This window comes from Vidua macroura, chromosome 1 (genome assembly GCF_024509145.1).
Source record: "Vidua macroura isolate BioBank_ID:100142 chromosome 1, ASM2450914v1, whole genome shotgun sequence".
Classification (NCBI taxonomy): Eukaryota; Metazoa; Chordata; class Aves; order Passeriformes; family Viduidae; genus Vidua; species Vidua macroura.
The window spans coordinates 115,131,340-115,156,334 of NC_071571.1; the positions used below are offsets into that span (position 1 = coordinate 115,131,340).

Below are 24,995 nucleotides of genomic sequence, written 5' to 3' on the forward strand. Positions count from 1 at the left end.
AATTGTATTTGTTTAGCCATTAGAGCTGTGAAATTTATTCATAAAGTGCTACTGTGCTGCTGTTGTCTCATTCATGCAGAGCATGCCTTAATCCAAATGATGGCACTGCATAAGTATGGTTAAGCAAGGCTATTTTGAGGTATTTTTAAATTTTTTTACAGTATTTAGTTGCTATTTAACTTGAAGAAAATTAATTTCTTGGTTTTTTTTTTAATTTGAAATGAAAATTGTCTGTATTCCTAGACACGTGACTCTGCTAACGACATCCCAACACAAGGCATTAGAGGAGAAATACTACTTGTTTCTAAATGTCAGACTAAGAAACCAGAAATATCAATTTAATGGTCACAGTTCTGCACCATAGCAGCCTTACTCTGCTCCAGAATATGTACAAAGAATATGATGATGGCATGTGTGAGAGATAACTTGTTCTTTTCCAGCTGATTCTTGTAGCTCAACTAATCAGTGCATTTTGGCCTAGACAAGAAACATAAATCAATCTTTTCAGACTATCTCACTTGCCATGAAAAAATACAATCCCCCTGCTGTTATGGCCTTCTTATATGCTGAAGTTACAACAGCAACTGGCAGTTTCGTGTCAATTTTCATCTCCCACTAACGTTCTGTATTTCACAGAGGAAATGAGAAATCCTCAAGGTGGTGAGCGTCCCCTTCCTTCGGATGATGAATGGAAAGTGTCAATACTGACAGGAAATGCAGGAACTGAAGCAAATGTTTCTCTTTGGATATATGGAGACAGAGGATTAACTGGACCAATAACTCTTGGCAAGGACAACAGGAAGCAGCTGTTTTTTCCCATGCAGGAAGATGAATTTCAGGTAGCTAATGAAGGCTAAGAACATTATTTTAATAGGTACCTTTCCAAGGATTATCCTGTCGTGTGAAAAGAAAAGAATGTTTTTCTCCTATACTTACTGCATAAAATAAATCTGTATCTAATCTCCATGAATTCTGTGTTAAATCAGCTTGTTACATACAGTAAGCAACAGAAGAAATAATCTTTCTTTTAAACCCCCTCCTTTATATAGAAGATCAAATGGGACAGCTGCAGAAGTAAATTTATTTCTTTAAGGCAATTGATTTGAAACTAGCTTTAAAAACTATTTTGAAACAAACCATGCCTGATATAAGACTAGCATATTGTTTAGGGATCTTTAGTAATTAAATTTTCAGTCATACAATTTTCATAGCATAATATAAAATGTATGCTGTGGAACTCATTCAATTAAAGAAGAAAACCCATTTTAGAGCTGCCATATTATAAGTGATTGAAATGCCAGAAATATATACCTGTGGAATAAATAAAAGTCCAATGAAGTCTATGTGTGTGTGTGTATATATATATATATATATATATATATATATATATATATATGAAGTATATGTTGTGAAAACACAGGGTTTCTGCTTTTATTTAAGGACAACCCCACCTCTATTTTAATATGGAAATTACGTCTTGGTAGGCTGAGAGAAAATTACCAAAGGAACTAAAATTTCTGTTTTGCTTAAATCTCTGTCTGAGATGCATATAACATTGCTGTCTTCAGTTGCTAAAGCAGACGTTACATATTTCATGATTTTTTTTGTGGACTCATCAACTCTTCCAATACAATCTTCATACAACCCAAGATTGCTACTGTCAATGATATTAATAATAATAATTCTCTCTATGAATAGGGCATAGGTAGGGAGACAACCTACCATAATGTTCATTTTCTAAGCATATAAGCTATAGATTATGATCCACAGTGAATCCTGTTCTCCTAATTAGTAAATAATTTATAAGCAATGTTGGATAATGGCATGTTTGCAAAGTTAATCCATATGTTCAGAAGAGATGGACCAATTTTTCTTCTTGAAAATGGATGTGGCCCATTATGGCTGTGTGCTGCACATATTGATCTTGAGAGAGAGCAGGATCTCTCTCAGCACCTGGGGCTACTCCTCGAGTTTGTTACATCACATTGACACTACAGCTTTCAGGCATGAAACAGCAAATGTCATTGAAGTGCTTTTCACTCTTTAGTCTGCAGTGGATAAATCCACAAAGAAAAAGCCTATGAGTAAGAGCTCTTTCTTTTCTTTTTCCCCTTAAACTTTATCCTGTACTTGTTTAACAGAACATGTCTTGAAATGAGTATAGGAATGTAAGACATAAAAAAGTTACATCTTCTTCTTACCACTTCTGTCTTTGAACTTTTATGTTTTCACTGATATAGTCTAGAACAGACAATACCAAATTTTATTTTAAAATAATCAACTTAATCATAGCTCTGGCCAGGAGTTCTAGGAAGAAGGCGACTTCTGAAAAGTTAAAATAATTCAGCAATTAGGAATTAAAGTTCTTTAACCTTTCATTTATCAGCAATATGTGCAACTATGAAATGTTTGAGTAGATCTAACCTAAGAATTGAAAACCATTCAATATGTGGCCTTCTCTTTCTTACCTTACCTTACCTTACCTTACCTTACCTTACCTTACCTTACCTTACCTTACCTTACCTTACCTTACCTTACCTTACCTTACCTTACCTTACCTTACCTTACCTTACCTTACCTTACCTTACCTTACCTTACCTTACCTTACCTTACCCCACCTTACCTTACCCCATGTGAGTTTTCATTGCCGGCTTAATCCTTCCTAAGACAGTACAAGAGAAAAATCAAGACTACCAGAGTGTTGCTTCTGGAAGACCTATAGTTGTTTTAGGAAGAAAACACTCTTGCATTCTGACTTAGTCTACTACATTTTGTTTTGTGTTGTGCTGATACATGAAATTATGTCCAACCTTTTTTCTCAATTAACTAAAAATCTGAAGAGGGATTTATTAGAATAAACAGATGGCACGATAGCCTTATATATGCAGTGAGCACCAGCTCTGTGAATGAGAAAACCCTATCCCATATTACTTGAAAAGTAGGTTAGTTTGTGAAACAGGGGGAAAGACAATACCTGTTTTTTTGCATTCAAACTGAATATATGCCCATACTTTACTGCTGCTTTAATCTCAAGGTCTCAAGGTCTCTGCAATAAGACTACTTTTGGAGGGGAATATTATGCAACATAAGCAAGGACATGACTTGGCAGAGCAAAGCAAAGCTATTTTCTTAAGCCAGTGGGAAAGAAGGAAACTGTATTGTAACATCAGTGTTGCAAGCCTGATCCTCACATTTGTTTGGTTAATGGAATTCAGGTTGATGTAACAATACAAATTACACATGTGAAACCCACAGATTTTGTCTCAAACAACCATTAGGAAATTTCAATGTGCATTTCAATCTTCAGGAAATCCAAAGTAGAAGTTTTTTTGCTTTTAGAAATCTTTGACTAAAGCATGACAATGCTGTGACTATAACATAAAATTTTCTTACATAAAAGCACAAAGAACCAAAAGCTAATACAAGAAATGAGGTAATTCTGCCTCTGAAATGAGAAGAGTGCTTTTTGTTAATGAAGGTAAAGAATGAGTGGATAATATACTAGTTTCTAAGAGAATGAAGATATTTTTTGTCCAATGTAAATAGCTTTTTGGATGTAAATGGTGGAAAGGAATAGGCTGTTACCAATCTTTTATGAATAGAATTATTATTGGAGAAATAGCATAATAACACACTCTTCCTTTCCTAAAGGTACATTACAAATTATCTAAAATTATTTATGCTTGCTTTAAATAGTGGTTAAACTTCAAATGATAAGTGAGGGTTCATTTAAAGTTTTGAAGATAGGGTTGCATAGAATAGTTTTTATAAGTAAGAGCACATATAATGCTTGAAAGGACAAATGATGCAAATCACAGTCAGAAAGCAAATATAGCATCAATGACTTCTGAAGTTTTGCAGATGTTCTGCCAGCCTTTGGGAGCTATTCTTTGAGGTCTCCAAGATTTTATATCCTTCATGTTGACATATTAGGGTTTACGGTCATCTGTGCAGAATTATGAAAGATTTGTGACTTGTAGTCAGAGGATATAATTTTGTTTATAGGATGTAATTTTGTATTGTTCATTTCTCTCATGAACAGCGCTCACCAACTTTTTTTGCTCTTGACACTTTGAAGAGTTCAAATACCTGCCAAATCATTCTCCTGGCAAGCATTGTGACTCCCCTAGGTTGTAATCTGGTCAAACTGGGACTCAGACCGTAATCTGCTTAGTCAAAACAGAAGCAATATGTTTTCTGAATCCTATAACCTCAAATCTGCCAATCAAATATTATGCGTTGTTCCTGAACATTCAGATACTACAGTGGTTCAGATAAATCTAGAATCAATTGCAAAGATAAAGATGTAATTCTATGTAGTTATATACTGTACTGTTCTGACTTTATTCAGGTTAAAATAAACAGCATTGGGAATATCTACAAGATAAGAATTGAACTTGATGGATTACCAAATGAACAACCCGAGTGGAACTTACGGAGGGTGAGATTTTTCGGTGATTTTGTTCCCGTTTTATTGAATTTATGTGAAATAAAGGCCCATCTTTTCATAAAGACATAGGTTTATGAATCAATAAATGCTGATTGGGATAAGTTCTTACTGAATTGTGTTCTTAGATTGCTGTGGAGATGACAAAAACACTGATACAGTTCATCTCCTAAGGGATAGAAATATGAAGGGTTATTTTGCAATTATTCCTAATTCCTGCAGACAACAATTTTAGTGTATTGATGTGCTTGACCAAGTTTTGCTTCTGAAAATTTGCCATACTCTTTGGTGTTTCTGTACTCTTCAGTGTGTGTTAGGGAGATTCTAGCTTTAAAAAATTGATGGAGCAGCAGTCATTCCATGACAACAGCTTGCAAGGAATGAACAAAGTTTGCTGAAAGGTAAACAAAGCAAGTTATAACAGGTACCACCATTTCTCATAATTATGAATATTTTCAGGGAAAAAAAAAAAAAAGCTGCTGTGTTTTTTCAATTTGGTGAATAAATTCTGCTTCTTTGTTTTGTTTTAATTCTATTTTTCTCCTGATATTTAGGGATGCTCGCCAGACTAAATTTGTTCTAAATGCTTCCTAAGGCTGACACTCATGTAAAATGTATTTCAGAACTGGGATAAGAATTTTTAGTCTGTTTCTTGTGTTGAATTTGTAAAGGAAACAAGTTTATTCTTTTCCATTTGAATAATATTAAAAAGCTTGATTTATACAATCAGAATTAGGCAATAATAGCAGATTTTTACATTAACCCAAAGGTCTTAACTGAGACTGCAGTAAAACTGAAGGTAAGCATAAATATTCCACTTTCCAGCCTGGTGGTTACTAAATATTTCTTTAACATTTTGCTCCACATTTTATAGGGTAAGCCAGGGATTTCAAAAACTTCATTTCAGATCAAGAAATAAACCATGTTGAAAGCTGTATTTTCCTGAAAAAGCAGTTAATATATGCAATTGTTATGAGTCAGCGGGGGGGGGGGGGGGTGTGCTGCCAATAAATATTAGAGATTAGAAATTAGTGCTGTCAAAGTATTTAATGTTAGAATAAATACATGCTTTGGTGGTGAAAGCAGTGTTCATTTTACTTTAAATAATATTTTATTGGAAAAGTGAGATGAAGTCATCTATTGACCTGATTCCCTAAGTGTTAGAATTTGGATGTGAGTACATGTTTTCATAATTTTGTTTGCAAGGCTTATGCATATTATATACACACTCAGAAATGCAACTACAGAAAGATAATTTTTGATTTCCTTCTGCTAGCCAAGACCTCTGGAAAACCCCTGTAGTAAGTATTAGAATTCAAGACCAACAAAACTGCTTTCATAAAAAATAATAAAGAGTGCTGTAATTATAGGAAACAAGTAAGGCAGCTATCTTACTGTACAGCAGCAAATAACTCTAGAAATTGGAATTCTAACCATCTTAAGAATATATAGATGGTGATGGTACCCAGGTTGTTTTTTGTTTTGCTGTACAAGAGCCAAAGATATTACAATTTGATTTAATATTCCAATATATCCTCTACTTGTCAAAGTTCAGAAGGATGTAGATGATGAATTTCATCCTGTTTTCGTTCTAAAATAAAAAATCTGTGTCCATCTTTCCACATCTTCCAAAATCTCAGTGTCATGTAACAGCAGCTACCAGAAGGTTTTTAGTCTTCAGCCCTCCAGACAGTGTTACATAGAGGTGGTTTACTCGCCGAAACCAGATTTGGTGACATTTCAAATGGCAAACCCATAAATTTCAGCTACAGATTTGTTTGTTGCATAGCAGTGACCAAAATAAAAATATTTTCAGGCTGTAATTTTGTATGCCATATATACTGATGGTATTACTTTTTTCTGAGATAGAAACAAAAATATGTACAAAAATATGTTTTGCTGTTGAGAAGCAAAGCACCAGAACCGAGTTTATCTGGAATCACTTCTCTTTCAGGTGATACTGCAACATCTAAAGAGCAAGAAAACACTGAATTTTCCAGCAAACACATGGTTGTCAAAGAATCGTGATGATAGAGAACTTCTGCGTGAACTTCCAGTAGTGGAAGCTGGAAAACCTATCTATCCAAGTATGTTATTTATATATTGGCTACCTGGTTTTCAGTGTTAGTGCCAACTGAATTGTGGTCTTAGCAATCTTAAAAGCAAATAGTTTGACTGATTTCTGGAGAGTATCTTCCAGAAAACTAATTGCAGATCAGACTGTCATTGTTATCAGAATGTCATTGTTATCATTAAGCTATAATAGTGACTAAAATTAGTTGTGATTATATATAACTTGAATTTTCTTCTTTTGGTTATTTCTGGAAGTTGTTTTATACCATGTTTATGTCCACACCGGTGACTTGGAGCAAGCTGATACGGACTGTGCAGTTTATTTGTGTATCTATGGAAAAAGAGGAGATTCTGGTCTAAGACTTCTGCATAAAACTGGTACACCAGTGCCATTTCAGAGAGGAATGGTAAGTCTGAAAAACAATTTGCTTAGCCTTGTGAATATAGTTAAGTAATTGTATACAGGTTATACAGGTTCCTAATAATAGTAATAAAGCAAACCACATAAGTTTAGCTAAATAACTTTTAAGAACTAAGTAAAATATTTTTCTATTGACTGAGGATTTAATAGGATGAGTGAAAACATAGGGAAAAGGGAAAGAACAATTGTTTGAGGGCCTCATCCTCAGATGGTGAGAAGAGCTGCCTATGAATTTAAAACATATAGTTTCAAAGTTTGATGAGTTACAGATGACTCCAAAAGAGTGTACAGAAATTGTTCTCTGTGATTTCAGATCTTAATAGGTCCATTTGTTATGTATTTCTTTTAATGTCTAATAGATAGTAAAGTATTGTGATTAATACAGGACAGACTTAAAGTAATTTTTCTTTCAATTTATTACCTCCTAGCTCTTCCAAAAGTAAAATATATGACATCCTGATTATCTGCAGTATGGTTAAATTTCAGGAACTACTGAATTTAAGGTTAACTCTGCTACTAGCCTTCTTGTGACCTCCTATTGAGCCTGTTCCTTCCTTTGTGGTCTATTGAGGATTAACCCTTGCATGTATAACCAGTGGTATCAAGCTGTTAGTGGAACACTTAATTACAAAATGAAAAGCAGTACCTAAAGTGCTAAAACTAGCCATAACCCACTGGGAAGCTTTAAATGTATCTATACTATTTAAAAATATATATTTTATGCTGTTGCTAATGTATGAGAGATAAAGCTCTATTCAAATTAAAATGCAGAATTTAAGTGGAACTTTCTGGGGACCATTATTCTAGCCAGATTGATAGTCAATTGAGCGTATTATTTACACAGGGGCTAAGGGGAATGCTTCAAAGTGCACTTTGTTATGGAAATGGGTGAGTAAGACAGTGGATTGTTTGGAGCCGCAGCAGGGACTGGGATATATCATTTTTGGCAGAGATAGTGGAATGCTGACTTGAACAACTTGATTTCATCCCTGCCACAGATATTCTGCATTATATTGGGCAAATTGCTTAAAATAAAACTTTCCTGAGCGACCAAATTTTTCATGTTTATGTACTGCTGCATAAACAGCTTAACTTCTCTGAACAACCATAGCTGTAACTGGTTTCAAATAGAATTCTGCTTTGCACACCTAGTAAGCTCTTTGAAATGCTAAATATTTCAGTGAATTAACCCCTCTGTTTCTCAGTTGAGCACCCACACCGTTTTGCATCTTTGACAGCTTTTGGCAGCAAACTCTGTGCTTTAACTATGTAGGTAAATTATAAATATTATGCAGATGGCCTTTCAAAAAAGAGATTAAGCAGTCGCAGAAAACCAGGGTGCTATGGGAGAAGTACAAAGGTGAAGTCACTGGGGAAATCAGTTCTATTTCACTGAGCTCTTCGGGTGGTTGCAGTAAATAATGCATAGAGACTTAAAGATAATGAAGATAAAAAGAGGTACTGAAAAAGCTGTCGTCCTTCTGAGCACACTTTGAGGCAGGAATCTTTCAGAGAGACTAGCCTGTGATCATATATTATCTATACACAAGGGATAAGTAATCTTGCACAGGCAGTCTCAATTCTGCCATTTGCTGAGGACTGAGAACTTTACAGATGTGAATTTTGCAGTGTATTTTTTCCTTAATTTTCTTTATACTGAGAAGAATGATCTGGACCATTGCATTTAGAGACAGAAAGCTGTATGCTTTTTATTGGGACAGAAATTTATCAACCTGAACCTGATCAGCTGCATGCTTCTGTGAAAACAATCTTTTCCAACTATAAGCACAGGCCTAAATGAATAACAAGGTGAAAATGCCATGTCAGATTTCAGTTTCTTTCAGTAGAATAAAATGTAAGTAGAGGAGGTGAAACCAAAAAGAGAAAATTATGAGAAGGTCTGATTTAAAGTAATATCAACAAAGGAAATAACAGCTTTAAGTCTTTCTTATCTAGAGAAGAGTACTGTAAATGACAAGGCATTGAAACAATCCTAAAGGGTTGTGTGCAGCATTTTTGATGATGGCTGTAAAAGCCCAATTTTTTGGGGATTATTTCTGCATCTTCATTTTGGCTGTGCCTTCTTATTTACTGTGACACTTCATCAAAAGACATTTAACTCTTCAGAACCAAACTCATTGAATGCAGCCCAGCTGTCATTAAAACCAAATGAAATTTTTGTACATTGTGGGAATTGATCAGGCCTTTAACACACTTCAGTTTTTGGACTGTCTTACTGGTGGCAAATTGCAGAGAGCTGTCTCCTCTGTCTCCCAGGTCAGTGTTTTTGAAGTGGAAGCTGTATCCCTTGGAGAGCTGCAGAAGGTGCTGTTGCGCTGTGAGGCCACTGCCACGTCCCAGCATTGGTACTGTGATAAAGTCATTGTCAGAGAAGCCCAGAGCAACTCAGAATATGTTTTCAATTGTGAAAGGTAGTTTTTACAACAATATTCTTAAATATTCTTCAATATGTATTGCTAAAAGTATTGTGTTAATTGATGTACTAAATGTTTTTCTGGCAAAGACATTTTTTTATTATTTCACAGTTTCATAAAATCCACAAAATGTGTTATTCCAGAACATATTGCTTGCATTAATGTTCTGTATGATCTGTAGAAAAGGTTAAACACTTATATTGAGTCTGTGTTACTAAAATTAAGAGTACAGCCTTATCTTAGAGGATCAGTGCTGTAAGCGTGATTTACCTTTCAGGAAGGAAAGATAAAGCACCCGAAACATTCTAAATTAAGTGTATTTCTAAATGGGAAAGAAACAAGGTTTTCCATCCAAGACTAGCACTCACTCTTTTTACAACATGGCCAGAGAGACAAATATGATGCCTGGAACTATTTTGTGGATGTTCCATTTAGTTATTAAAAGTCAATTGATAAATACTTCATTTTGCATTTTTAGAAAACTATGGTATTCCCACTTTTGGAGTTTCTACTTTACAGTCTCTCTCATAAGAATGTGCATGACTCAAGTGAAATAAAGAAAGTGAAGAGAAACAATATGACTATGTGACAAGGCACCAGAATAAATAACATTTAATTAATAATATTTAATAAATGCACGTTGCCTAGCTATTTTGTCTGGATTTTAATGAATACGTTACATAACCTTGAATAGCTTCTTCCAATTCTTGGTGTCACATCCTCAAAAACAGGAAAAAAGATATTTTCTCACCTTGATTAACTCTCTAAATATGAGATTTTTCTTCAACTGGTAAGATGCTTATAAACAGTAGTATAAGACTGAGGATTTCTCTGAGCAGATTTTGATGCCAACCAGCTGTTGTTGCTAGCTATAGTTGCTACCTTTCCAAAAAAAATATAGGTGAAATTTTCTTTTTGTCATAGCTATCTCTAGTGAGAAATATGGCTTAGGAATGATAAATGGCAGGGCACTTTGCTGTGTTAATTCTGTGATAATTAACACCAGATGTTTATTATTCTGTGCTAGAGAGTGATAAAAAGAAACAAGTGTTTCTTTTTTAATGTCTAACTTCTCAACAAGAAAACCCTTCCACTGAAAAGGGATTAAAATAAGTCAGTGGTGGGGATCAGGTGTAGCTTCCATGTTTGCCAAAATGGACTTGTTCTCTATTCAAGGAGGGAGAAGGGTTTTGCTCTTCAGAAATCTAATTCAGTAATCTTCAGCTTCACATTTATTGTATTTTACTGAGCTATTTTCTGATCCAGGACATGAAAAAAGTTCTGTCTTTTTTCTCATTTAACCAAAGGAACATAAGCATTTTATCTGTCTTAAAAACCTGATATTAGTTTCTGAACATCTAACATCTCCTACTCGATTTCAATTATACAGTATTTACTAGTTACTGATACCTTTTAGCATCTGGGATTTCAGAAGATACCTGTGCCATCAGTTTTTAGCAGAAGTAATAGAAATAAGTAGTTTCATAAGAGAAAATTTATTTCTTAGGGAGTTGCTCTTATATGAATTGGCCAAGTAATGTTTTCAAGACAAAAGAATTGGAAGCTTCATAAGTTGCTCTGGACCTTCTTGCCCAGCTTGTATTGGAATCCCAATAGGCTTCACAGGAGACTGAATGATTTAGGTCATTCCTGGAGAGTCCATGGAAGTGACGGAGGAAATAAAAAACTATAGCCCAGGAGATTGCTGCATTTCTTCTCTGGTAAAAAAGAGCTGATTTTTACCAAGCAAGAGGAAACAAAAGCTGTTGGTAATCCATGAATGAAAGGTTTTCAAAATTATACATAGCCTAGGGTAACATGACTAGGAAACCTAAAGAATGTTTTCTTGGTTTGTCCTTTTTTTGAGACTCATTTACTTGTCCTCAATCTATAGGAGGAATAAGAAAGTGTTTTGTTCCATCTTTGTTTTAAACACTGAACTGTAGTTTTAAGAAATATTGCAATAGATACATACAAATTATACTTACCTCTCAATCCACAGTACTGAAAAAAATGTTCTGTGCTATATTCTTCTGTTTAGCTATAGAAACAAGTAAAGTAGTGCCATATGAGTCTCTTAATCTGATACAAGTGTATTTTACACTTACATAGCTCTTACTTTTGCACAAAAAGAAGTTTCTTTGTTGGGTCAAATAATTTCTACTGTAATATGAATCAAATACTAAAATTTTAGAAGTAGAGACCCAATGCTGTTAGATGTATTCAGTATGAAAGTCAGATGTGGACCATTCAGTTATATAGTAATGTAAATAAAAATTGATTCTTACCTGATTTTTTATTTTCTTTCTTATTCTTAGGTGGCTTCCATTTATGTCTCAAGGCATAATCCATTCAGAAATTGAACTGTACCCTCAAGGTAATATTTATTGTAACTTTATAGAAGTAAGAACAATAATTAACAATACTTTTCCTCTGAAGAAATCTGGGCAGATTTTACACAATAAATATCAGAGTTAACTGATTTTGCAGCTTGCTTTGCTATATTTCTGAGAGAACATGATTTATATAATTAATATAGGTGATAATGAGAAAGTAGTGAGGGAATGAATGAGAAAGAGTTTTCTTGTATTGGCTAGAAAAACTGAATGTCGTTTTGATCTATTCTTTCAAACCTTTTCTGTAATATTAAAGGAAAGATCCTTTATTAATGGATTTTTTTTTTTTTGCAGAGTTAAAAACATATCAGCAGCTGAAAGTGCAAGAAGCAAATGGTAAATACTGTTCTTGTTTTCTGATTTTAATGAAGACTGTTTCTGTTTCAGAACTAATTGCTCTACACATTTGTTGCCACTTGTATTTATTTTAAAACATTAATTATAGCACACTATTTGAACATTTCAGTACACTCTGAACTTCACATTTTAATTTAATAAATAACTTTGTTTATGCTTTCTTTTTATTCTGTTTTTTTTTTCCATGTTATTTTTCTTTCTGCTTATTTGAAACATTCCTATTCTTCTAGTACTTACCAGTGATCTATCTTAATTTCAGGTTTTTATAGTTAACAATTTAAAACATTATTCTTTCTCCTGGCCTATATATAGTTTTGTTCTGAACAATAGTTTTTCATTGACTGTTTTACTTGTGATTTCATATTTGTTCAGATTGACTTCTCTGTCCTGGCAACCAGAGCAGATTAAATTTAATTTCTTAATAACACATTAGAATTTCTCAGCTATGAGAAGTGCTTCATGCTGTAGGAGGGCTGGATTGTGAGGCTCCAGATTGTGAGAAAGTTTGAAAATGTTTATTCACAATTTGTTGTATTGATCAAAGTATCAATGAAGACCCAAATACCATGTCCTAAACCTTGTTCCTGTGGCAAGTGGGTAACAATAAAATTTTTGCCCAGTTATTTTAGAAAATATATTAAAATCCTGCCCTGTTATAGCCTTTCTTTTGAGTCACAAGTATCTTTGTCCTTCTTGCTTTCTGTGCTTTTTCCAGCAGGCAGTAATTAGTTCTTTGTTCACTACTCTTTGTGCTTTATCTTTTGCACATACCTCACTTTTGTATGCCCTGCCCTGAGAGATCTTCCCTTCCATAATTCAAATTCTGCACCTACAGATGGGTCTCTGGGCTGTGTCATTTAAGCTGTGCAAAAGCCTCAATCAGAGTAAGGCAGCCAAAAGTGTATGCAACAAATAGCCTCTTGTTTGGGACACTTGGTAAGACATGGATCAGTGGGAAAGAGACTTGAAATTGTGTATCCTACACCTAGAGGCACTGCTTCAATTCCTGGTTTAGTGGTTGATCTGAGAGTTTGTTCACTTATCTTTTTTTCCCATGAGCTTTTAAATACATTGCATTTTCTTTCTGTGTCACTTTTTAAAAAAACCCAGAATTATTTTTCTAGGAAGTAGAGCTTTCTAGTGTATTGTAATGTTTCCAATAATATAGGAAATTGAAAAAAAAACCAAAACAAAACACATCTAGACAGTCACCAGTGGCAAGTTACCACTTTCTGATGTCCCCAGAACCCCAGGGGGTTGCACCTTTCCTCTATGTATGCTAAAAGAAAGTCATGTCATAACACCTTTATCTGTATTCTTTTCCCCTTAAAATGTGTTCCTCTTCAGTTATTAAGGAACTATTGGTACTCTACCTCACCAGAACAACCCAGCTTTTTATGCCAACAAGAATTATGTTTTTGTAATACTTACAGTTTCCCTTTTCTATTTAGAAGCATGTAATGAATGCACTGCAATCAGGATTTCTGTCATCAGAGAGATTAGAAATTTAAGGACTCTTTTCCTATACCCACATGGTCTTTCAAACCATGTCCTTTCTATTTTCAGAAAAAAGGAAAAAGCCTCAAAGTCAGTACAGAGGAGTTCAAAATAAAACTCTTGTTAATGATGTTTTTGGGGAAGTTGGATTCCCTCCTTTACCTTCAGAGGGGTAGTTGTGTGCAAAATAATTTATAGATACTAAGCTTACAATTGGGAGGTAGGACCTGAAGTAGCTAGAAAAGACATCCTCAACAGTAACAACTGCATCATTTCAGAGCCGAACTGCTTAACAGAAGACAGACTTTGAGAGGGTAGTTCAATAGAAAGGGCCATCAAAACCACTTGAAGCAAAATTAATCAATGAACGTATCAAAAAGAAAATGCATTTTACCTGCTTTAAAATGCCTATTTGTTTCTGAATGATTGAAATTCTAGGAGGAGTAGTGGGTCATGTTTTACCCCTTGTCTGCACCATTCTTTGTAAGCCCTTGTAAATAGAATTGTCTTTTTTTTCCAGTCAAAGGTTCAAAGGAACTTTGTCTTCAAGAAATTAACATTATATTGTTTGAAAATGGAAAAGGCTGAATTTTTTGTAAACAAGCTTTTTTTCTATGTGGCAAGGAGCCCTTGCCTTATGCTTTTTATTTCCACCATCAGTGTCTAGAGGCTTTTCACTCTTCTAATTGATGTTTATCCTTTTGTTTTCTGGTGCTATGGTTTTATCAAGAAAGTGAGCCTATAGAAAAAGCTGTGAAGATGCAGATTTTCAAAGGCACAAAAGAGTTTTTTACAAGCTAGAGTTTGATAATTTTTAGTGAAAATCTTCCTTTATGGAATTGTAGAATTGTTTGGGTTGGAAAAAATCTTCAAAGATACCTAATACAGCCCCTGACATTGATAGGGACATCTTCCACTAGACTTGATTTTTCAAAGCCCCATCCAACCTGGCTTCAAATACTTCTAGAAATGGGACATCCACAACTTCTTTGGGCAACCTGTTCCAGTGTCTTATAATCCTTACAGTAAAAAAAAAAATAAATATATATATATATATATATATTCTTCGTGTCTTATGTGAATCTACCCTCTTTCACTTTAAAACAATTCCCCCTTGACATATCACTATGTGTCCTTGTAAAATGTCTTTGATTTTCTTTTAAGCCCCTTAATATATTGGAAGGCTGCCAATAAGGTCTACCTGCCTGGAACCTTTTCTTGTCCAAGCTGAACAACAACCTTTTGTCACAGGAGAGGAACTCCAGCCCCCAATCATTTTCATGGCCCTTCTCTGTGCCTGTTTCAACAAGTCTACATCCTTCTTTTGTTGGGGAACCCACAGCTGGATGCAGTAATCCAGGTGGGGTCTCATCAGAGCAGAGTACAGGAGACAATTCCTTCCCTCAGTCTGTGGGCCGGGTTTGATTGAACAGAACAAATGAGCTGTTGCTGTTTCTGAATTCCCAGCTGTATATTTATGTGTATTTTAAATTCTATCACCTTCCCAAACCAGACATCAGCCAGACCTCTAAAGACTTGGAAAACAGGAAATCAAACTTCCTGCTCCAGTTCAATTTTTGTGGGGCAAATTACTGAGTGATAATGAGGCTGGCCTAAGATGAATACTTCTGTCAGACAACAGATTTAAATCATGCAGGCATTACAGACAGCTTTCTACTAAGGAAACTGCAGTGTAAGCTATGGCATTTATTTATAAGATGACTGTGGGCTGGTATTTCATTTGTTGTTTTCCTTGAACAGAATGAATTTAAGTCGCTATGTGGAACTTGTTTCATACAGACAAAAGCTGCAATCAATGAGGGGTGGAGAAGCGTGCAATCCCATCTTTTTAGATTTAGAAATGCATTTTACAATTATGAATTGTTCTTTTTTAAAATAAGAATTATATTAAGCTGCTTTTGAATATTTAAATAACATGTACATTGTATGGGAGCAGAAATGACATTTTAGTGTCAGGGAGCTTTATATAAAATGATTTTCAAATTAGTCCTAATCTAATTCAGAATTTTCTACAAAACCTTATTTTTTTTCATGCTGATTTAAATATCATGGCCCCATCAGGCAAATGGAACTCTGTTGATGTATCACATCAACCTGAAATGAGAGGAAATTGTATTTAATCAGGATGCTTTGACATTTTTCCTGTTGCATTTCTTGGTTATACTGTTGTCATAATCCAAATTCTGGATGGTGTTCTGCTTCTGTGTTGACCTTCAGGGTTATCACTAGAAATCTCACTTAGTTCTGTTCATATTTCTGGCTTTAGTACCGTGTAAACCTCCTCAATCCTTGATCCATAATTTGCTTAAGATGAGTTTGAATGATGTAGTATTTGGCCAATCCTCTGTTGCCTCTCCCGACATCATTACCTTTCAGGTGCAGTGTAGTCACAGTCCTTGGGCCAAACTATGCTTTCATTTACATCTTTCAATTAAACTGCTTCATATAAGTAACATTTTTAAAAGCTTTTTTTTTTTTTTTTAACTTTACAGAAGGAGAGTGGAAGATAACTGTAGTCACTGGGGATTTTGAAACAGCTGGCACAACAGCAACAGTATTCCTTTATGCTTATGGAAAAAACAAAGCTTCTGGTCCTATCATTTTGGGATCTGGGAAACAGCAGCTGTTTAATCCCAACAGTGAAGATACATTTAAGGTACAGTATGGCTGTTCTATAGAGACCAGAGAATTCAAAACATATGCAAAGTAGTTTTTCTCAAACTAGATAATAGAGGTAACAAAAATGACAAAGAAACATGTAAGGATGATTAAGTATTCCTGAGGGCATGGCTGACTTTTACAACTCTGAGTTTTGAATCAGGAGCTGTGTTCACAACTGCATGGGGCAGACTTGTCTCTCAGAATCTGCTTCATACTTGCATCTTCTTGATGTGCTAGTTTACATTAGATATTCATTTGAAGAAGTAAAAAGACTTTCTTTGCATTTATGTATTAAGATATTCTTGGTTATGGTTTGTGTTGCATATCCATCTTTTGAAGGGTCTACTGTAAATTCTTCCACAAACTTCCTCAGACTTCCACTGAAGCCCACTCTTGTGTAACTTTTTTTTTTGGAGAAAGTAAGAAGGAAAGAGGAGGGCAGGTGGCTAGAAACGAGAGGTAAATCACATATATTAACTCCTGTGATTTAAATTAGGGTTGTCCTGTTCCTCCAAGCAAATGGAGACATTTCTCTCTGCTGACAAAAAAAGTCTCTGAGATGTGCTTCAGAAATGTGACATTTCGCAGGACTTCTATAAGATCCTGTTATTCCTGCCATTTTCTCTACTTCATGCAGTTCCTCGGTCAGGACTGTACCTGTTGCAGTAGTTAAATCTGTGATATGTCACTTAGGTTTAAATAATTTATGCATAATAAGCAGATGATGGGGAATCAGTGACAGATTGGACAGAAAGTGTCTTTTGATACCAAAATCAGCCAGATAGAAACTTTCTAGCACAGTTTTTTCAAAAGGAAGTGTTAACTGATGCAGGGTGCTGGAAGACATCAGCATAATATAATGGAAACAAATAAAACACAGGCATGCCTCACAGAAGCAATCAAAATACCATATAGTTTCAAAATCCCTGTCTTTTAGTCACACATACAACCATAAGAAATCACAGAGAAATGGCCCACAAAGAGATAATGAGACCAAACTGTATTGGATTGTCTTAATAAAAAATCAAGAATAGTAGTCTGATGGAAAGCACTGTTAACTGTGTAGTAACTTGGATACCTAAAAGTATACAATGAACATTCAGTAAAGTTAAAAATAATGAAACAAGAAAGTTAATAAAACTTGAGTAAATCAGCTGGTGCTCATTTATAGCCTCCTGAGATTTCATTCTAGAACTTAATTTTAGTGTTGCTTCTATTGCTTTATAAAGCAAGTGTAACTTCATTAACTGTGGCTATCTCTGATTAAAGTTTGCGTAAATGAAATTAAATGTTAAAGGCTCTTGCCCTTAGAGATTTCCATGTGATGGCAGTACATGAAATTCATTGAAGGTAATTTACAATTGTGTGATGGGGACAGTTCTTGTTTCTGTCTGGAGTCCTGGGTTCTAGGTTTCCTCAAGACAGTCATATGTACTCTGTACAACATTTGCTCTTGTGGCTTAGCAATTTTTCCTACCAGATGGGTATATCAAGGATAAACAATATAGGAGCAGGAATAAAACAGAATTTAAATCTGATGGATTTCCTTTCCTGCTCTGAATTGTCCCTGTGTGTTCAAATAAAATACTTCTGGGCTGTAGTTTTCTGCTTCTGTTACTATTCAGGCATAGTTCTTAGGGCACAATTTTTCTGTTGAGAGCCATTCCTTCTCCAGTAGAGGAATATCAATCTACCATAAGTTACAGCTTTCATCACAACTCTGATCTGTTTCCTGCATCTTCCTCTGGTGTCATCACAGTCCCTGAGTATTTCTCAGTATTTCAAAAATACTGATTCTGGCAGAATTCTGGGCTGCTCAAGACACTGGAGCTTTAATTATATTGTAAATTATATTATCTGGAGCTCTGTATTCTGCATCATCATTCTTTGAAACATGCTGAATTATCTCCTATGACTATACACACTGTTTGATAAAGAAATTATTTTTAAAATATTCTTTTAATGTTTGGTCATGCTAAATATTCCCTTCTGTGTCAAAGAGAACTAAGCATAAGACTATATGCCTATTATCTTCTATAAAAACCAGCTGCAATATCTCAGTTTTTATTACTTCCATACATAACAATTCCATATCTTTGGGTACAAGTTCTGCTGTTCTAGTAATAATGAAGTCAGTAAAAACACTGACTGGTTCAGTAGATCTGCTTTCAAAATACTGCTTGCCTTAGTGAAAGTGACAGGACCTAGCATTTCCCTAACAAGACTTTTTCCATTATTTGTTTTGTGAATTTGCTTCATTATGAGCTCTTCAATTTCTTTAGGTGGTGTTGGTCTTAAGAACCTCAATACATTGTCAATTAAAAAAAAAAAACAAAACACTATATTAAACTATTAGAAGTGCTATAATTTTTCCTAAGAAATCTTCAGAATCTTCAGTTTAACCTTAGATTATATTTTGGGGTTTGTGACTGTCTTTGTAAGGAAGGTAGCTGTTCCATGTTTGCAAGTACAGAACATGAAGTATGCGTGATATTTTAGGAGCATTGGAAACTGAAATCCATCCCTGGTGTGATTTTTTTCTGCATGAGCTAATTTTTCTAACTTTTAAAGCTGGTGCCACATCAATTTACACGGTTTAGGGTTTGTTCATCCACATAAACAATCCTTTAAACACTCTATGGTCTAGGGCAAATACCAGAAAGTAATAGAGGGAGATGAAAAGCAGGACTCCTATAATACTTGAAGAGATACTTAATACCATAAAACTTAATAAATAGTGCTCCTATGATGAGACTGTTAAAGTGTTAAATGCAGCCATTTTCCTTCCACTTCCACTTTGTTTGTTAAGAGTTGTGTTCATCAGGCACACCTTCATGCTGTACTGCATCTCAAGAATGTGCTACACTTAGAACTTGATCTGTTTTTCATTTTGGTTTCCTCCTGTTTAGATAAAATTATCAGTCATTTTAAATAACCTATACATGAATAATTAAAACTCCTTTCTTTAGAATCAGCCCTACAGACTCTAAGAATCTGTTGTGTTTCACTGTGAGTCCTTCATTCCTGTACTCTGGATCCATAGTCATTCTTTCATCAGTCAAAACTGAGATCTCCAAAGTAAAATGAGAAGCAGTGAGAAGAAAACTAAATGTTGCAAAAATAGTTTGAAACAAATCCATTTTCATGCTTTTGCTCATGATGTTCAAATAAAAGATGCTGAAATGAGCTCAGTTAGAATCCTTCCAGAGTGGGAAGATTGCAAAAGTGAACATAAGCACTAATGTAGCTATCCACACTCTTAACCACGGGACTGACAATGCCTAAAAGCTGGACATTGCTTGTGTCCTGCTATTTTCCAGCCGTCCCTTCTTTCCATAATGACCATTTAGGTCCAGAAACAGCTGAATAAAATTTAGAGAAGCCCAGGGTTTATTCAGATCTGCTTAAGGCAGCATAAAACAGTCATACCCATGGCTGTTATTCCACTTGAAACTGTCACTGTCTGTGAAATGCATATGATAACAAGATGAACCTCATCCCTTACTGAGAGAAAAGGGAGAAATATGTAAAATTATCTTCATCAGCTACAGGCTGTACATTAAGCAAAATTTAGCTTGTTCCAAGAAACAACACAGGATTGTAAAGAGCTCACAAAAAATCTGGAGAAAAATACAACTCAGCTCATCTTTAAGAAATGGGAGTGGGGAATGTGGTGGTACTAGTTAAGTAATTAGGCAGTATGTACTGCAGTATCAAGTGTGTGTATATATATATATATATATCTCAATATTTGTACTTGCTGTTGGCATAATTTGATTAACCCCACAGTAAAAATAAAGTTCTTCCAGAGCACTGGAAAAGAAAGTGTTTTAACAGTCACTGTGCAATGAGCAGTATTTATTTACCCAATCTATTTTTGTGACCAAAGCAGTATGAAGTAGGAAAAAATAATGCTGATCTTTGTGTGGCCTTTAATCCTATTCCTTACATGTATATACCCACCCTTTTTCATGACACTCTTACATTTCTGTGTGAGCACCTGTGACATATTCTAATTCCTGAGTTAGTGTGTAACTGTGCCAAGTTCTTTGGGCACAAACAACAAATTGGCTGAATTCAGACATCTGGAAAAAGCAATCAGCATGGGTGGACCTTTGTACTGTACTGGTATAATAGTTATTGTATTTTTGGCAACAGTTATTAGCTGCATGTTCACAATTAAAAAATATCATCTACTTCCAAAGATTTCTCTATTATATGCCAATGCTGTAGAAGTTAAACTAATGCAATCAATCATTTTTTTCTTCTTTTGGGAATCCAACTGCTGTACATGACTTCTCTGAAATTCTGTTAATGAAGTGGCCTTACATGAAATTAATAACTGTCTGCCAAGCACATTCTCTGGTGGGTGTGTTAGGCATTAGGATTTTGGTGCAGCTGCCTCTGAAGTGTTGATTTATCCAAATGATCTTTGTGCTAGCCTGAGTTTATCTCAAAGAGATTGCAGGATGCTCTCTGCGCAACAAGAAAGCTGTGATATTATTTTGCTTATTCTAGTAAATAAAAGAGAAATGGAGTAATTACATGTATTTTTTTCATACTTTTATTGAAGTATCTTTCCACTGAATCTTTTCTTGTTCAGACATGGAACTTCACTTTTCACTTTGTTAAGCATCTTAAGTACATGAAAATAGATCATACTGACTCCATTCAAAATACCACAGGTATGCTAGGGACCAAAAAATGTATTTGTATAGCTCATTTAGAAATGGAATTAAAATTTAGTCCTTGCATCCTCTTTAGGTAGAACTTCTTGCTGATAAACCTGGATTTCAGTTGTGCTTAGAGGAAAATTGTTAAATATGAGCTTTGTTAAGCTTCATTTTCAAAATGTAAGGCCAAGTTGTCTAACACATGATTTAATAAAAATGTTCCCATTACCTATGGTAAGAAGATTATTTAGTCCTATAAATAGTAGCAATGAGCAAAGCATAGAGGCGTATTGTTTAACAGGTCCAGTTTAACTGCTTGCAAACATTTAGAATATGACTAAATCAAAGATGCTGTGTATGAAAACATGGCCCTTTTGAAAGTGGTGGACAGTTTTTTCAATAATTTGTACTGGCACTTGTGCCATGAAATATTATGTGTTGATATTATTGCCTGTAACAATGAAGAAAAATGCTACAAAGGCAATAGAATTACCACTATCATTGTAGACACAATGATATTTTTAAGTTCATTAAGTGCTGGCAGTCTGTCACATAAGCAACGTCTCTATGAGGCCCATCCCCTTTAGAACTTTTTACAGGACTTAACACAAACTGGTTAATGAAGCAGAAGGAGTTCCACAATCAACCAACAAGTTAACTGTAGATAATGATTTGGGTGTTTTGCAAAAGCTTTATCTGGGAAGAGGTTGGCATTTGTAGAAGATTTCTCTAACAGGTCATCTCTAAGAACATCACCATACCTGATGTTTGTGGTGTCTAGATCCCTTTACCTTAATCTGTGTTTCCATGCCCTTGTTTGTCACCTCTTCAGTTTAGGTTTTATGTGGCTGATGTAAACCACATCATAACAGAATTTTAATTTCCCTCCATGTCCAAACTCTATTACATCATTCAATTCATAATTTTTGGTATTTAAATTGAATTTTAGAGAAGTAGCAACTAACACAAAATGAACAAAACATTTTAGAAAAAATACAGAATTTTGGAGTTGTGCCTTTTTCTGAGGATCTCAAAATTTATGAAGAGAGATTTGCAATGTCCCTGTAAAAGACATGTAAATGTTGTCCTTGTATAGTTGAGAAAGCAGAGCAAAATGGGTTTGTGAACTTTGTAGTTTCTCAGGAAGCGTAAAGCAAATCCAGGAATAGAATCTAGCTGCCTGATTTTCAGAGCGATGCTGTAGTCCTGGAACTCATCCTTTCCTCTTTGGACATTTATTGCAGGCCTATCAGAATGGCTGTTTCCATATAAAAAGGAATGTTACTTTTGCAGCTTTAGTGCTGGAACATCATAGAACAGCTAGACTGCAGTTTTTGTAAGCACGTTGTTTACAAGGGTGACAAAGTCAACTTTGTTCTACAACTTTTTACAGAGCGTTCTGGCTGTGAAAGTAGATTTCTAAATGCCAGGCTGTGTTCAAGTCATGCAGAAGTTCAAGGCAATTTATTCAATACAGGGAAGGAAGAAGCAACCTCAAGAAACTGTTTATGTTGTCAAAAGAATATCGTTAGCTCTACTGTGTTATGAGAATATTTTCCTCTGCATTTCACTGCAAGAACAAATTTTGACATACATTTAACAGGATTACAATTGACAAAAAATAACATGTTAGCAAGTCAATACCACTGAGAAACCAATATGATATCTGATCTGACATCAAGATGAATTGTTCCAAGCCCCAAATATGCAACTGGTACTGAAAATAAATTTCTAATTGTATAATATGTCTTTCAGAACATCATATACAATTGATTTTCCCTCTGCCATTGCCTAATTTCCACCTAAGAATAAACATGACTTTTCTCCCCCAAGGTCACTAATAAACAATTATTCAGAAAAATAATATTATGCAAAAATTATAAGAATATTACTAAGCCTGTTGTCACATGGGCAATGTTCTGTGTTTTGCATTATTTTTGAGACTTTTCAGACTCAGAAATATGCCATTACCTCTAAGTCCAGCATAGTTTATCATACAAAACCCTCTTATTTTGTAAGTCAGGTAGACAAGGATACTTGATAATGTTTCTCCCTTTAGCTGAAAGCAAGCAAATATATTTGACTTGAAACTGAACAAATTCCCCTTAGCACGTGGTCATAACTTTCTTAATTTGTTTATATAGTAACTGCTTTTAGAATGTGAATGTTAGGGATAGGAAGTATAGAAAGACACAAGGACATATATATTTAGAGATGCTGAACAGGACTTCAACAAATCTAATTGAACTAGTTGCAACTAGATACATCTCCTGGAGAAACCTAAAGGTCTGGGCAGAGCTTTCTGTTCTCTACCTTGAAACTTCATTTGATTAGGTTTGATGGATTGCTCTCTTGCTTATCCAGTAGCAGGAAGTCCCTGCATGCTGATATGGTGATGAATGGGCCTCATCATTTCCCTCTCCTTTTTCAAATTGCTTTTTGTTTTCTTCTTTTCTTTTCCTTTCCCCACATCTCTTTTGGTCAGCTCTCCTACATGTGGTTATTGTTGTGATATTTTCTCCAGTTGTATCAGTGGTCTGCCAAAGATCATCTACTGTGCAGCTGGCAGGTTGAGGGAGGTGATTCTGTCCCTCTATTCTGCTCTTGTGGGACTCCACCTGGAGTGCTGCATCCAGCTCTAGGGCCTCCAGCACAAGAAGGAAATGCATCTGCTGGAGCACAGCAGGAGGAGAAGGACCAGAAGGACATGTTCATGGTCTTTGCATGGGAATTCACCTGAAAGCATATCTCCCATCTTAGACGTCCTTCTGGAACAACAACAACAAAAAAATCACTTTAGAATAATATGATAAATCAATATAATTTAAAAAGTTTTAGCTTTGCTTTTGAGCCAACTCATAGGATACATACTATAACTCATATATATATATATGGAAGTTTTGCTTTATCAGTATTTCAGTTTGCTTCACAGCCAAATGACTAATCAGTCTGAATCAGCTGCTTCAGAAATGGAAAGGGGCTCTTTAATAGAGTTTCCTGGTCCTGACCAAGAATCATGGTAATGATTTTTGTATACAACAATCTGTGATGGCTGTAGTGCTTCTCTTAAAACAGGGATTAAGCCAGAATTTAATCATGGACATAAGATCACAAGGTATCAGTGCTTTATTTACAAAATTGCCCTTTAAGACTTCTGCACCACAAATAGCAGCCAGTGTCTATACCTCAGGAGAGCACCACCTACTCTACTCAGTTTGCAATAAAAGTTGAGAGTTCTAATATATTTTATATTTATTTTTGAGGTAACCTTAGCAGTCCCTTGCCCACTGCAGAGGTCTCTGTTTTGCAGCTGGGTGACATTTATTAGGGCAACTTAGCCCATGTCCTGGCTACATTTGTGGCTAGCTTCAGAGTGTTTCTTTTATCTGTTGTTGTAATTCTGCTGTGAGTATTAAGAGCATATCTTTGAGGTACATGGTTTTATTGCATTAATGCTATAATTGTATCTTCAGTTGGCACATCTTACTTTAACATACTGTTTTAATATAGCAAAACCTACTACAATGGTCATAAGTATGACTCTATTCAGACTTTTTACTACTAGCATACATGTCATGCCCTCAGCCTGTGAGACTGAGTTTTGCCAGGCTTGCATCAGGGATGTTTGTTTCCTTTTTGTTTTGATGTGAAATAGTACAAAATTGCTATATAGTAAAGGAAATAACTCTTTTTTGTTCTTTTTTTACTTGGTGATTTTTTTCCCAATTATCATGACCTTTCAAACACAACACTGTTAAAAAAAAAAAGTTAAAAAAAAAAGGTTGAAAGTGGTTAGCCCTGCTTTTGTGCTTCAATTCCTGCCATCAGAATTGCCCAAAATACTTCTGTGACCCAAAACATAGTGGCTCTTATTTCAAGGCTGCAGTATTCAATGTGACATAGCCATGTTTTACTGTTTAAATTTGCTGCAGTGTAGCATCAGCACTTAGAGAAACAGTTAACTCTGGAACCAGAGCACATAAAAACAGGAGTCAATGAGAAAAGTAGCAGATA

General features: G+C 35.0%; 1 protein-coding gene across 1 annotated transcript in view; it reads left to right on the top strand.

Moving 5' to 3' along the window:
• LOC128814067 (lipoxygenase homology domain-containing protein 1-like) overlaps positions 1-24,995 on the top strand; it is a 132,043-nt gene that overhangs the window by 7,151 nt on the left and 99,897 nt on the right. Inside the window, exons 4-10 of the mRNA XM_053989636.1 lie at positions 637-839; positions 4,352-4,441; positions 6,402-6,534; positions 6,776-6,927; positions 9,219-9,373; positions 11,695-11,753; positions 16,140-16,303. Of these exons, the coding sequence (XP_053845611.1) occupies positions 637-839; positions 4,352-4,441; positions 6,402-6,534; positions 6,776-6,927; positions 9,219-9,373; positions 11,695-11,753; positions 16,140-16,303 (956 nt within the window). The remainder of the gene's footprint in view (positions 1-636; positions 840-4,351; positions 4,442-6,401; positions 6,535-6,775; positions 6,928-9,218; positions 9,374-11,694; positions 11,754-16,139; positions 16,304-24,995) is intronic.